Source organism: Balaenoptera borealis, assembly GCF_965194805.1.
Source record: "Balaenoptera borealis genome assembly, chromosome: 1".
Classification (NCBI taxonomy): domain Eukaryota; kingdom Metazoa; phylum Chordata; class Mammalia; order Artiodactyla; family Balaenopteridae; genus Balaenoptera; species Balaenoptera borealis.
Window position 1 is genome coordinate 158,690,251 of NC_138860.1, and position 13,516 is coordinate 158,703,766.

The 13,516-nt window shown below is 49.8% G+C and overlaps 1 protein-coding gene across 4 annotated transcripts in view; it reads right to left on the reverse strand.

The window, feature by feature from the left end:
- The window catches only part of SZT2 (SZT2 subunit of KICSTOR complex), a 52,184-nt gene that overhangs the window by 28,594 nt on the left and 10,074 nt on the right, over positions 1-13,516 (reverse strand). For 3 of the 4 annotated variants that reach the window (XM_082344859.1, XM_082344858.1, XM_082344856.1), the window contains exons 2-12: positions 12,753-12,878; positions 12,269-12,442; positions 11,789-11,959; positions 8,361-8,492; positions 7,449-7,590; positions 6,930-7,036; positions 2,354-2,564; positions 1,958-2,128; positions 1,301-1,535; positions 982-1,111; positions 94-236 (exon numbers count right to left, since the gene is read on the reverse strand). In XM_082344859.1, the coding sequence (XP_082200985.1) occupies positions 94-236; positions 982-1,111; positions 1,301-1,535; positions 1,958-2,128; positions 2,354-2,564; positions 6,930-7,036; positions 7,449-7,590; positions 8,361-8,492; positions 11,789-11,959; positions 12,269-12,442; positions 12,753-12,878 (1,742 nt within the window). The remainder of the gene's footprint in view (positions 1-93; positions 237-981; positions 1,112-1,300; positions 1,536-1,957; positions 2,129-2,353; positions 2,565-6,929; positions 7,037-7,448; positions 7,591-8,360; positions 8,493-11,788; positions 11,960-12,268; positions 12,443-12,752; positions 12,879-13,516) is intronic. The other variant, XM_082344857.1, reaches the window with a different exon arrangement.

The window sequence follows — 13,516 nt, forward strand, 5'->3', positions numbered from 1 at the left end:
GGGCTCATCTGCTGCTTCCCTTCTCCATCACTCCCTGTCCCCTCACCCCAGCCCCTCCACCCCAACGATGGCCCAACTATGGCGGATACCCACGTGTCATGTTCCAGGATTAGCACCAGGCGATGCATGTGCAGCCAACGCTGCCAAGAGTTAGCGTCCATGGACAGCACTGGCTTCCAGTAGGCAGCGAACTGGGCGTGCGAGGAGTCGGAACCACTGTGCTGAAGGGAGAGCACCTGCGGACAGGAAGGACAGCCCTATAGGAGCATTCATGAATAACCTCCACGCAGCAAACAGAGTCGTGGGGCTCAGGGGGTCAGAGGTGGCACTGGTGTAAGGCTAAAGGAACCCATGGCCCAGCCTGGGACAGAGGCAAAAATGGCCTCCAATACGAAGGCTGGATTAGGATGAACGAGCCCAGGGACAGGCTGTGTAGCCCTTTAAAGCTGAATCCAGGCAAAGGATGGAACTTCCATCACTGACTTTGGAGGAAAGCCGCTGAGTGATGGCAGGACCCCAGGATGAGGCCATTATTTGCTAGCATAAGCCCCCTGCTTGTCAGTGCTAGGCTGACAGCCGGGGCTGAGTGTGGAGAAAGCACAGGACAAAGGGAGCCATGGTCTTCAGGAAGTGCACAGTTCACGGTGGTTGGCTGAAGGTGCTGGGGGAGGCCAGAGTATGCCACATGGAGACCGGCAAGGGGGCTCGCAGCCAGCTGGGAGACAACCACCTAGACATTCTGCAAGTCTTTACCTCTGACGCCCGTGGTCTGCTGAGGACAGCCTCTCTCTATAGACCCTTCCTTCCCCCGGGGGCGTGGAAGGAGGGAGGGGGCTCTCAAGGCTAAAGCTTAGGGTCCTGGTTTGGGGGCCTCAGATTTGAGAGGAGAGGAAAACGAACGTGGTTCTGGGCTCTAGATGCAGTGCCAATCCAAGTCTGGGTGGGCACAAGATGGGGAGAGTGAGCGTTGGGGCCCCTCACCGGGGTGGTGGAGCCAGGCGGGATGTAGAAGAGAGGCACTCCGCTCTTGGTGCTGTCGGGAAGCGTGAAATGTTCCGGGACTGAGGAGAAGGACTGAAGGTGGGCTAGCATCTGGTCCGTCTGATTAATGCTGCAGAACAAGCGCCAACCCTGAGCCTCACCGGACTCTGGTGAGTCAGAGGAGGGGAGCCCCAGGGGCACAGGGGGCCCTGGACACAAGCTTAGTGCTCGGGGTGACCCTCTCTAGCCCCCAGTTTCACACATCTGTCCCTCCACACAACAAATGGGGCATCCCTCACTGAGCGGTGACCTCACTCACCTCTGCAGCGTGTTCCAGAACCGCCGGATAACGTGGGTCCGATACAGCGAGCGAATGGGTTGCCTTAGCGCACAGGACACATCATGCAGGATGTCATAGCCACCTTCCATTGTCACTTCCACCCGGGTGCCTCGAGGGCCCTCAGGCTCCAGGGGCCAGGGTGCCACAGCCACATACTCGATGCGCATGTTGTGTTTCCACAGCAACACCAGCTTCACCTCCAGCTGGGACCCTCCTTCAGGGGAAGCAGGAGAGCTGGTTAGGGCAGGAGTGCATGGGACTCCAGGCCTGGGACTGAGTCCTATCCGAAACCCCACCTACCACATGGAACTCTAGCCTGGCCAAAGGTTCCAAGCGTGGTTCCACAGAATGCAGGCCCAGAGCCTGCCAACTGACACAAACTGAAGTTTGTAGGAGTAATCTGAAAACAAAGCTAAGTTCAGGACACCACACCATCCTCAGCTGACTCACCTGGGGCAAAAGGAGATGGAATTGGGAAGCTAAATGCTATGAGAACTAAGCCCTGAAGGCAACTCAGAACCCACGTGTCTCAAATGACAGGCAGAATCTGTCACTGAGACACCCTCTCATGCACGGTACATGTGTGTCTTCTGCTTTGTTCAGACTTGTGGGATACAGCAGGGCCTAAACCCTTACCTTTGGCCAGTGTGACCTCTCGGACACTGTAGCCCTCTCGAAGCCGCACAGACACGGTGCTGACCAAGTCAGCCGGCACCTCCTTCTCAGTGTGCTTTTTCCGGCGCAGGGCCAAGGCAGGGTTGCTGCTTGCGGAGACCAGGTGCTCATTAAACAGGCGGTGCTGAGAGCCTAGAAGACCAGTGAGGATGGGGAAGGGGAAAGTGTTTTATCTGTTAGCTGACAGAGGCACAGGAGCAGAGGCTACACTGAGTCGCGAGAGAACAGTGCCAAAGCCGTCAGCCCCAGTTATACTGCTAGTGCCCCGGGGACCCAAGCCCTAGATGGATTCCTGCGTCATCTCTAGGTCCACATTATATTCCCCCGTTCCCACACCTGCCCCAGTCTGTCACTCACCACAGTAATATTCAGGGTTCAGGGCTTCCCCACTGCGCAGGAAGGAGTAGAGGAGAAACGCCCGGTGGTAGACAGTCAGACCCAGGTTGCCTGGCTCGGGCTCAGGACAAGTGGACAGGTAGGAGCCAAATGTTGCCATCGCGATGAACTTCATCAGTTCCACGTTGGGCACATGGCCAAAACTACAGTCATAAGAATAAACTCCTCCTACCTGAAGAAAGTGAGCAATTAGAGACCTAGCTCCAAAAGAGGCACCAGGCTGGGTGGCTGCTCCCGTCCCTGACCCACACGGTGGGAAGTGGGCCAGTGTTCTCCCAAGACAGACCACTGCTCTGCAGCTTTCCTTCCCTGAGCCCTTCTGTCTGAAGCCCATGCCATCTAGCCACACCCCTCTTGCTCCACCTCAAATACCAGCCTGCCCCCATTCACTAAAGATTTTGGCCACTGGTTCATTGGATTCCTATCATCATCTCAAGACTACAGTGTCTAACAAAGTGCTTCTCAAACTTTAGGGTGCACACAAAACACCTGGGGATTTTGTTAAAATGCAGTAGGTCTGGGGTGGGGCCTGAGATTTTGCATTTCTAACAAGCTCCCTGGTGATGCCAAGGCTGCTGGACTGTGGACCATATTTTGAGCACCAAGCCTAAAGATTGGAGATTGGCAAACAACATATAACCTGTGGTCAAATCTAGCCTATCATCTATTTTTGTAAATAAAGTTTTATTGGGATTTCCCTGGTGGCACAGTGGTTAAGAATCCACCTGCCAATGCAGGGGACACGGGTTCGAGCCCTGGTCCGGGAAGATCCCACATGCCGCAGAGCAACTAAGCCCGTGTGCCACAACTATTGAGCCTGCGCTCTAGAGCCCGCGAGCCACAATTGCTGAGCCTGCATGCCACAACTATGGAAGCCCGCACGCCTAGAGCCCATGCTCTGCAACAAGAGAAGTCACCTCAATGAGAAGACCACGCACCGCAACGAAGAGTAGCCCGTGCTTGCCACAACTAGGGAAAGCCTGCATGCAGCAGCAAAGACCCAACGTAGCCAAAGAGATAAATAAGTAAAATAAGTAAAATAAATAAATAAATAAATAAAGTTTTATTGGAACACAGCCATGCCCATACATTTTCTTTTTTTTTTTTTTTTTTTTTTTAAAGTTTCATTTTTTATTTATGGCTGTGTTGGGTCTTCGTTTCTGTGCAAGGGCTTTCTCTAGTTGTGGCAAGCAGGGGCCACTCTTCATCGCAGTGCACGGGCCTCTCACTATCGCGGCCTCTCTTGTTGCGGAGCACAGGCTCCAGACGTGCAGGCTCAGTAATTGTGGCTCACGGACCCAGCTGCTCCGCGGCATGTGGGATCTTCCCAGACCAGGGCTCGAACCCATGTCCCCTGCATTGGCAGGCAGATTCTCAACCACTGCGCCACCAGGGAAGCCCCTCATACATTTTCTTATCGTCTGTGCCCCCTTTCAGGCTATAAGAGCACAGCTGAGTAGTTGTGACAACCACATGGCCCACAAAGCTTAAAATGTTTACTAGTTGGGGGACTTCCCTGGTGGCGCAGTGGTTGAGAATCTGCCTGCCAATGCAAGGGACACAGGTTCGATCCCTGGTCTGGGAAGATCCCACATGTCGTGGAGCAACTAAGCGCTGCACCACAACTACTGAGCCTGCGCTCTAGAGCCCGCGAGCCACAACTACTGAAGCCCACATGCCTAGAGTCCATGCTCCGCAACAAGAGAAGCCACCACAATGCAATGTCCGTGCACCGCAACGAAGAGTAGCCCCCGCTAGTTGCAACTAGAGGAAGCCCGCGTGCAGCAACGAAGACCCAATGCAGCCAAAAATAAATAAATAAATAGATTTATATTTTTAAAAAAAAGTTTACTAGTTGGCCCTTTGCAGATGTACTCTAGATGGTTCATTCAATTCCCTGGCCTCTCTGCTCCTTAACCCTTATCACCAGGAACCTTATTCCACTCACCTGCCCTCTGACTACACATTGGCCCTGGGCTTCACCTGGAACTACTTCCTCTTTGCAAATTCAATTGCCATATCCGACTGATTACACACAACTTTGTCCCATTTTTAGGTTCCTTCCATCCTCCTCCTGCTGCTCTTTGACTTCATTAAGGCTCCCAGGCCTTGAATCTCTACTCTTTTCAAATCTATCCACGTCCTCCTGGCCCTCCTTTCTCAACCCAGCCTGGACCCCATGGGCAAGTAACTTCTTATGCATCATTCTCAACTCCCTGGCTGTCTTCACCTTTTCTCTGCTTCCACCTGAAAACCCCAACTAGGATCACAAGTTCTATACCCAGATCCCAAATGAGATCCCAATGAATCCCAAATGGAAAAAAAAAACTGCATAGGTGTGTAGGTTGGCACCACATCAAAACATATGACACCCAACCCAGCTAGTCCTTCGGGGCCGTCCTCAGTGCCGCTCCTCCTTCCCAGCTCTGCCTCCCTCCCTCCCTCCCTCCAGTACACATCCTCACCTTCTACTTTGGAGAGAAATCAGAGACCCCCTTGGCAGAATTTATCTACATCTTCACTTCTATCCAGTCTCAAAGAAGAAGTTACACTCTCCTGCTCCTAAAGAGTCCCTCCATCTGTTTCTTGAGCCAATGCCCTCCTGTCAATTTACGGACTTTACTCCATCCGGCTTCCTTTCCTTTCCCTTATTTTCAAACTCTGCTTCATCACAGCTCCTTGGAAACATGCTGAAGTCTCTAGCTTAAAACACAAAACAAAGCAGAACACCCCTCTCCTTCCACCCTGTACTCCCCTCTGGCTGCCATTCTCTCTCTCGCTCCCCACTTGATCTGAACAACCAAATTCCGCGTGTCAACACTTTTCTCTACTTCCTTCTCTTCTATCCACTCTTCAATCCACTGCAATCATTTCCCTCACCGCCTCTTCACTGAAATGGCCTGGAAAAAATCCCCATAACTACCTCCTAATCACCAAACCCAAAGGGCACTTTTCTTTCCTTTTTTTTTTTTTAACATCTTTATCGGAGTATAATTGCTTTACAATGGTGTGTTAGTTTCTGCTGTATAACATAGTGAATCAGCTATACATATACAAATATCCCCATATCCCCTCCCTCTTGCATCTCCCTCCCACCCTCCCTATCCCGCCCCTCTAGGTGGTCACAAAGCACCAAGCTGATCTCCCAAAGGGTACTTTTCATTCCTCATTTTACATGATCTCTCTGCTGCATCCCATGCTGTTAAGTTCTCCTTTTTTCCCCCAAACTCTGAAATTTTTGACACCAGAGCTCCCGGTTCTTGTCTGATGATTTCCCTTCATTCTTTGCTGGGCCCTCTTCCTATGAAAGATCTTTGAACACTGGTGGCCCCCAGGTTCTTTGGGGACCCTCCTCCCCTCTCAAACACCATGTGTCGGCTGCTAAATGCTAACTTGCTATATCTCAGCTAGTGCTGTCTCTTGAGTATCCGATCTGCATATCCAACTGCTAACTGCTATGAACGGCAGTCATTTATTACGTAATTATGCATTATGCTAAGCCCTTTAAATGCATCATCTCACCCATTTACAAATGAATCCAACCAAGAAGTGACAGTGATGTGCCCCATGTCACACAGCCAGTAAGTGAAGCCAGGATGCCGGCCAGGCATGCCTAACTCCAGAGGTGATGCTTTACAGCTACCCTGTTGACCCACAGGCACCTCAAACACAACATGCGCACACCTGGATTCATCGTCCTGTCCTCACTCCACCCCAACTGCTGCTCTCTGTTTGCTCTGCCAGATACACAGTCATCAGTGAAGTCAGAAAGTTGGAGACATCCTTAGCCCCTCTCTCTTGCTCACCCCTTACATTCTGCTGATCATAAGTTATGTTGACTCTACCGCTTCATTTCCTCAATCCTACCACCTTCTCTCTTACCCTGAATTCCCCCAGTTTAAACCCTGATCCTCTCTCACCTGACCACTGCAATTAACAGCCTCCCTGCCTTCTCTCCTGCCCTTCCCCCAGCAACAAGAGTGACCTTTATAAAACATACACCTAGCTAGTGGTTTTCCTTCCATATATCTGCATCACCCGCAGAATTATGCTGGAACGCCTAACACAGCAGAAGCGGCTTTCCATGCTTGGCCCATGCCTACCCTTCAGCCTTGTTTCCCACAGCTCTCTGCCTCCTATCCTATAGTCTGTCAATCCAAACTGGCTGCAGGTCCCTGAATATACCTACTCTCTCCTCTGCTTAAGCCAGTTTGAGCTGGGTTTTCTGACCCTTGCAACCAAAACAGTAATAATTAATCTAATAAGAGAGGTGGGACTGGAACTGACTGCCAGACTGCAAATTCTGCATTCTTCTTACTGTAACATGCTGCCTCTCACATCCTAAGGAAAGAGGACAAAGATGAGAGTCCTCTCCCACCACAGTACCCACCCTGTTCTAGACATGATGTCCCCCCCACCCTCCAGAACTATGTCATTGGCTTTACCTGGGAAATCATTGCCTGCAAGAAAGTAACCAGCCACATCCCACCTTGTGATATACGACACCTCCCTCTCCTCCTTCCCAGAAAGTCCTCACCTGCACAAAGGAACAAGCCACAGTGCCACTGCGAAGCTGGTTCAGCAATGTCTCACAGACAGCAACATCAGGGACACTGGTAACCCCATCTGTGATCACAATGATACCTGGAGCAGGAAGCATCAGACTCAGACCTGGGGACTCTGGCCTGATCAAAGTCACGGGGAGGCATCTGATGGACGGGGCCTCAGTGTCCACCAACCAATGTGTTTTATAATCCTCCAGCACCTTTCCTTCTCTCCTTTCCTCCTGTTCCTTCCTCTCGAGGGCTGGATCCCAACTTCCTCCTAAGTGACAACCTTGGTGCTCTACTCCTTCCCACTAGGGTCCATGACAGTTGTCAGAGAAGGGAGTACTTGAGATATACACTAAGAAACACTTACCTTTTACAAACAAGGAAACAGACACTCTTCCCTGGGGCCCACTGATCCCCTGGAACCTCTATCTTTGCCGATAATGCCCCCTTCCCTTCCTGTATTCCCCCTTTTCCCCAATCCCACCAACATTCCTTCTACTGACCTGCACTGGAGTTTGACGGCAGCAACTGCAGTGCCAAGATGCCCTGACGAATCATACTGACCAGTCCAAGATCAGCTGTCACCATGGAGACTCCCACTTTCCGACCTGGGGGCTCCCCTGAGTCTGGAGACTGGTCCTCTGCCTGGCTCAAGAAAACAGAAAAGATAGAATGGGACAGATGGCACTGCTGCCCCATCCACAGCAAAACCAGAATTTATAGCCCAGCACTGCCCAGGCCAGATGGGCCTAATCCTGTGAGGACCCCAATTCCCCTACTGTGCGGCCAAGTCCTGACTATGCTCCCTCCCCTAATGTGTGCTTGGATACTGACCCTCAGATGGGCAGGGAGTCCAGCACCAGATGAAGCACCACACTGTACTGGAGCAGGGCTTCCCCACCTTTTGCCAATAAGGCCCCTTTCCCATATTTTTCCCATCGCCATTATGAAATATCTTACACATCAATCAGATTAAGTCTTCAGACATATAGAACTGCTATCTGCCTGGCTACTTCTAGGATATCTAAAGGAACGAGAGAGTGCACTGTAGTGAGCCCAAGCAGCTTTATCGCTGATTGTACAAAATACTAGAGATCAAAGTCACCCATGATCACCTTCTCAGAGCCACTGGGGGAGAAGATCCAAGGCTGAAAAAACACAAGCAAATGGCCTTCACATTTTCTCCCAGCAAGAACGTGTGTCTTGGGGAGTGTATCCGAGCCCTCTTCAACAGGAAACCTGTTGTGTGCACTCACTAGCACTTCTTTCCTTGGCACCCTCTGTCCCTGGCTTTCAGTCCTTTTTTTCTGCTGTCTTCTCCCTCTATAATATTTGGCTTGTCCTTCCTCTCTCCTCTCTGTCCCTTAACAGCTCCTCTTTCTAAGTGGCCTCTACCCACTTTCTCTCCCACATACCTGGCTCTGGGAATCATACTGCTGCTGCAGCATGGTGGCCACCTTATCCTCAAAGAGACAGAGCTGCTCATACACCTGCTGCAGGAACACCTCCCGCTGGGAAGGGTCCAAAAGGCAGCCCTGGACCAGCACCTGAGAAGCACAGTGGAAAGAGCAAGACATGAAGGTCAGGGGGACACTGGGCAGTACCCCTCTGGTCTCCCTATTTATTCTCCACACTGGGCTTCCCCAAGCATGGAGGCACCGTTAAGATCTTCCAGTTTCCTCCACCTTGGCCTCCAGAACATTGTCTATAAGCTGCCCTATCTGGCCAGGCAAAGCCTTTTTCATTGACTCGTACTTTCTTATTCTTGTTGATTTCTAAGCACTGCACACAGAAGCTGTTCTGGACCTTTTCTCTTTTTTAAGCTCAAAATCTTATTCCCCCAGTGAATGCTCCTTCTTTCCTTTTACCCTCAGCAGATAATTCCCACCCCCCTCTTCACAGAGAAAGGAAACAAGTCAACAGGAACTACCCACTCACCCTAACCCTGAGGGTGTACTACTCTCCAACCCATCGAAAATGTCCTCAGTGTTTGCTAGATGTTTATATCTATCTGTGTTCTAGTTCTTCCTTTCAGGCTCAGAAGAAAAGATTCCTCTTCCTCCTTTTTCTCTCTAAAGCTAATCGTTCCATCCACTCTTGGATCTTTTATCTAATAGCTTCATTCTCTCTCCATGGGGTTTCCTTCCTTCTACTTTCGACATAAATAAGTGTCCCCATCCTAAAAATTTTATAAAGGCCTGGTGGTCCCTGTGGTGGCCCTCGGGATCTCTCCTCTCTCCCTGCCCCCATCAGACTCCTACAACCTGCCCACTTCTCCCCAACCCCTGCCCTCCCGTGCAACAGCTACTTCTTCTCTCTATTCAGGTGAGTGGGTGGGGACAGCCAGAAGAGGGCAGAGTGGGACTCTGGACCACTAAAGGCCTGACTGTGAGAAAAGAAACAGAATCAGAGGAATAGTGGGAACTGGGGCTGTGAAAAGGTGAGAAAGATGCTCAGAGCTGTATTGTTTAGAAGAGTGAAAACTGGGTCAACCTAAGGGTCCAACAGTAAAGGTTTGGCTAAATATATAACGACAAAATATGATAAAATATTAAGACAAGTGGTCATTAAAAATTGTGTTTTCAAAAATATTTAGTGACACGGAAAAATGCCCATATCATACGTTAAAAAAGCAGGATGTAAAACTGTGTGTTTAGAATGAGCCTGATGTTTCTCCTCTCTCTGGATGGAGGGGTGGTGGTGAGGGAAGTAAACACAAACTCAAAGAGAAGAAACACAGTCCACAACATGTCAACAGTAGTTATTTATGGGTGGTTATTATAAGTGAGTTTTGTGAGTTTTTTATATTTTACGTATTTTTCAAATCTCCTTCACTGGGCATGTATTATAAACGTGACTTTTTGTTTGTTTGTTTGTTTTGAAAAACAGCAGGATGCATCTTGAGGGAGCTACGGAGACAGTGAGGAAGCTGTCTGACTTCTTAGCTGACTTAGTGGCAAGTGGCCCTGGAGGCTTACCTAAGTTCTCAGTCCTTGTCTTCTCCACAGCTGCTGTCCTCGTTCAGGACTTATCTCCTTTCCCATGCTGCAATACTCTTCTGCCTGTTCTCCCCAATCCAGAATTTGCCCCCCATCCATCTTTCTCACCGGCCACAAACAAGTGTGATCTTCCTAGTGTACGCATCTGATCCTGTCACTGACATTCCAAACCTCCAGTGGTTCTCTACCCATGGCTAATAGTTCTAACAGCTAACATTTGCATGTTTTCTATGTGGCAGGCACTGTTTTAAATGCTTGACATATATTAATTCAATCACCATGCAATACTGGTACTGTTGACATCCCCATTTTGGAGAAAAGACCCAGATGCACAGAGAGGTTAAGTAACTTGCATAAGAGCACACAGCCAGTAAGTGGTATAGCCAGGAAGCACATAAGGCACTGTTATTCCAGATCCAGTGCTCTTCACCACCACACTAAACTCCCCTACAGAATAAAGTACAAGTTCTTAGCCATGACATTCAAGGCCTTTCATAATTCTGCCCCCACTTATCTCTCCAGTCTCCTCTTTACCAACGCCCTAACCTTCCCCCCATCATTCAAACTTCATTGTGTCCAACTGAGTAACATGTAGTTCCCTAGAACCCCTGTCTGAGAGCACAGTTTCATAGCTCTGTGTCTTTGCTTTTGCTGGCCCCTCTGCCTGGAAAGCTCATTTCCTCTTCTTTGATTAGTTAACATCAATTCATCCTTCAAGATTCAGTTCAAATGCCTCTTTGTCCAAAAGTCTCTCCTGTTGCTGCCCCAGGCTTGGCTGGGTGCTCCCATAGCACGAGTCAAAACTTACCAGTGTCCTTATCACATTCAACTGAAATTACCCCCTTTTATATCTGTCTCCACAACTAACTCTCAACCCCTCCCATCAGGATAGGGACAGGGTCTGATTCATCTGTGTCTCCAGGACCTAGCCCAGTCAGGCTTTAGTAAGTGTTTGTCAAAGTGAACCAAGTGTTGAGTGATTACCTAATATCCAAGCTTTTCCCGCCTTGACTGTGAGCACCTGCAAAGTCTGGGGATGTAGCCCACAACCAACAGTCCTAACACCTGCACTAGGAGAACACTTTAAACCAGGGCAGAGGGCTGGGATCCAGGCATGTACCAATTGCCTTGTGTATATTTCAGCCCCTCAGATACTATTCCTTGCATCCCCTTCTCTCAAAGCCAGTTTGATAGCTAAGGTGACAATGAAGCCATCAGGGACAATTTCAGGGTAAGCCTCTACCAGTGAGTTGAGGGTGGTTAAGAGTAGATGAAGGGAAACTGGCCCAATGCTTATCTAAGCCCAATACAGATATTCCAGTAACAGACTTGGCCATTCTCCAAAAAGGAGTGCCTTCTGATGGCCTGCTTGGGTGCTGGATAAGCCCTGTAATTATCTGTGTAGTCAGCATTACACCCAACAGTTCACAGGGCTCTAGGAGAAAAATGACCCTCCTCTGTCCTTGGAAGAAATTATGTTTCTGGGTCTTTGTTTCTCCTGCTGGTAGCGCAAGGAGTTAGGACATTAGCTAACCTTCTGATGGAACTAAAGGGAGCGGGGGAGAGAAAACAGTCATTCAGTGGCCAGAACCAGAGACTTAGAGGAGGAATGAGAGGGGCATTTGTCCAGTCAATGCCAACTCACCTAATGCTATGGGAAGGCCCTTTAAGACCAGAGCAATGGATACTTCTTAAGAGGAGAGAGACTCACAGAGATGACTAGGAACAGGTTCGAGGAGAGCTGGGGACTTCGGGCACGGAGAGTGGAGACAGGATAAGGACTTGGTCAGTGGACTATCCGAAATTAGGTCTGAGGATACAAACTTGAAGAAAGGATGCAATACCTGGTGGGACTGCAAGCCAATGATTGAGGAGTAGGCCTGGATAGTGACGTAGATCTCAGGTTGGAAGTCGATGCAAGATCCAGGCACTCGGAAGGGCCGGAGCAGCCCGCCTAGGCAGCGGGAGAGGGCGTGGAAAACTTCATCAAACAAGATCTCCCCTGTGGAATCATCCTGAGGGCAATGCAGAGAAAGGTCTCTCAAGGGTAACCAAAGGCAGCCCTGAGCAGAGGGCAGAAACAAGCAGCTTCCATGGGTCAGTTAGACTCTTAAGGTTGATCACACATCCAAATACAGTGCCACAGATGAATGGGATCTGTCTTCAAACACCCACCACTCCTTCCATTGTGTAAAGGAAACCTGTCTCCTTTTCAAAATGGTATCATTGTGGGATCATTCTTCACTTATCCCAGGCCCCTCCTCTTCTCCTCACTTCCCACCCAATCCTTTCTTCCCACTGTCTCCCCTCAACCAACCCCTTACCACAATGCCAGTAGATGGGCTGAGGTCCAGCTCAATGACAAACCGATACTGCCAGGCCAGGAAGGTGACCCGGGTGGATGGTACAAGCAGGAATGGCCTGGGGACCACCGGTTCATCTGGCTGCCACCCAGGAGGCAGGACACTGAGGACTTCCAACTCCTGCTCAGACTGAAGCTGACAATTAGGATGGGGAGGAAAGGGAAGAGTCAGGAAGTCACCCCTTTCTTTCCAGGACCTGACTTCCATATCCAAAATGACACACCATTGGTTCTACCTTCTGCAACCCAACCAAGCACTATTCCGAGCTGGAAAAACAATTAAACAAGATTTCCCCTGGGGAATCATCTTGTGGGCAAAGTCACTTGCCCCTCCTAGAGTCAGACCCCTCAGAGTTAGTCTCCCCTCCTGTGTGTTTCCAGCACCCTCCTAAAAAGACAGATCCTCAGGGCTAGCCCTTCACATCCTGTGTGTCTCTGGGCCTCACCAGCAGCTCCTGGGGTGTGGCCTGCACAGTCTGATGCAGGTGATTGAGGAACCAAGCCAGGCGAACATTTCGGGATATTCGATAATCCTTTTTCATCAACAGGAACACCTGCCCAGCTTCTTCCACCTGGGGACAAAGAGACATTTAATAAATCCATAAAAATTCACTAGTTCCTAGTACATATAGATCATGGTGCAAGTAACTTGTCCAAAGAGCTCAGAATCCATTAGTGAGAGGCAAGGCAGCAGAAGTGAAACGTTTACCCCCACCTCAGTGCAAGGGCTTCCCAAGGATTCAGTTCTCAACTCTTGGCTCCCATTCCCCCTATAAAGATGTCTATGTAGACCAAGTGACCTTTGCACATTTCAACAGATATGTGAGTTTCTCCTATAAACTCTAAGTTCTTTGAGGGTGGGGATTGCGTCTTGCTCTATTTTTGTGTCCCTGTGCTTAGCAAATTGCTTAAAACAGAGCAGACAATAATGCCTGGCAGTTCCCCCTAATAAGCCTTGACAACAGCAGGCACTAAAGGATCTTCACTGGGTGAATGGCAAGCCTACTAAAGACCTCAAAGCCCAACTTCTGTGGGTCACAGTCTCCCACCCCCACCCTTCTCAGCTGTCAACGCTCTAGTTCCTTCCTTCCACTGCCTCATGGGCAGTCGGTTCAACTGTGTCCTAACAAGTGTCACTTCCCTTGCCCGTGTCCTCACCTATCACTACACAAGCCCAGTTAAATCTTGACTCAGGGTGAATTTGACTTTC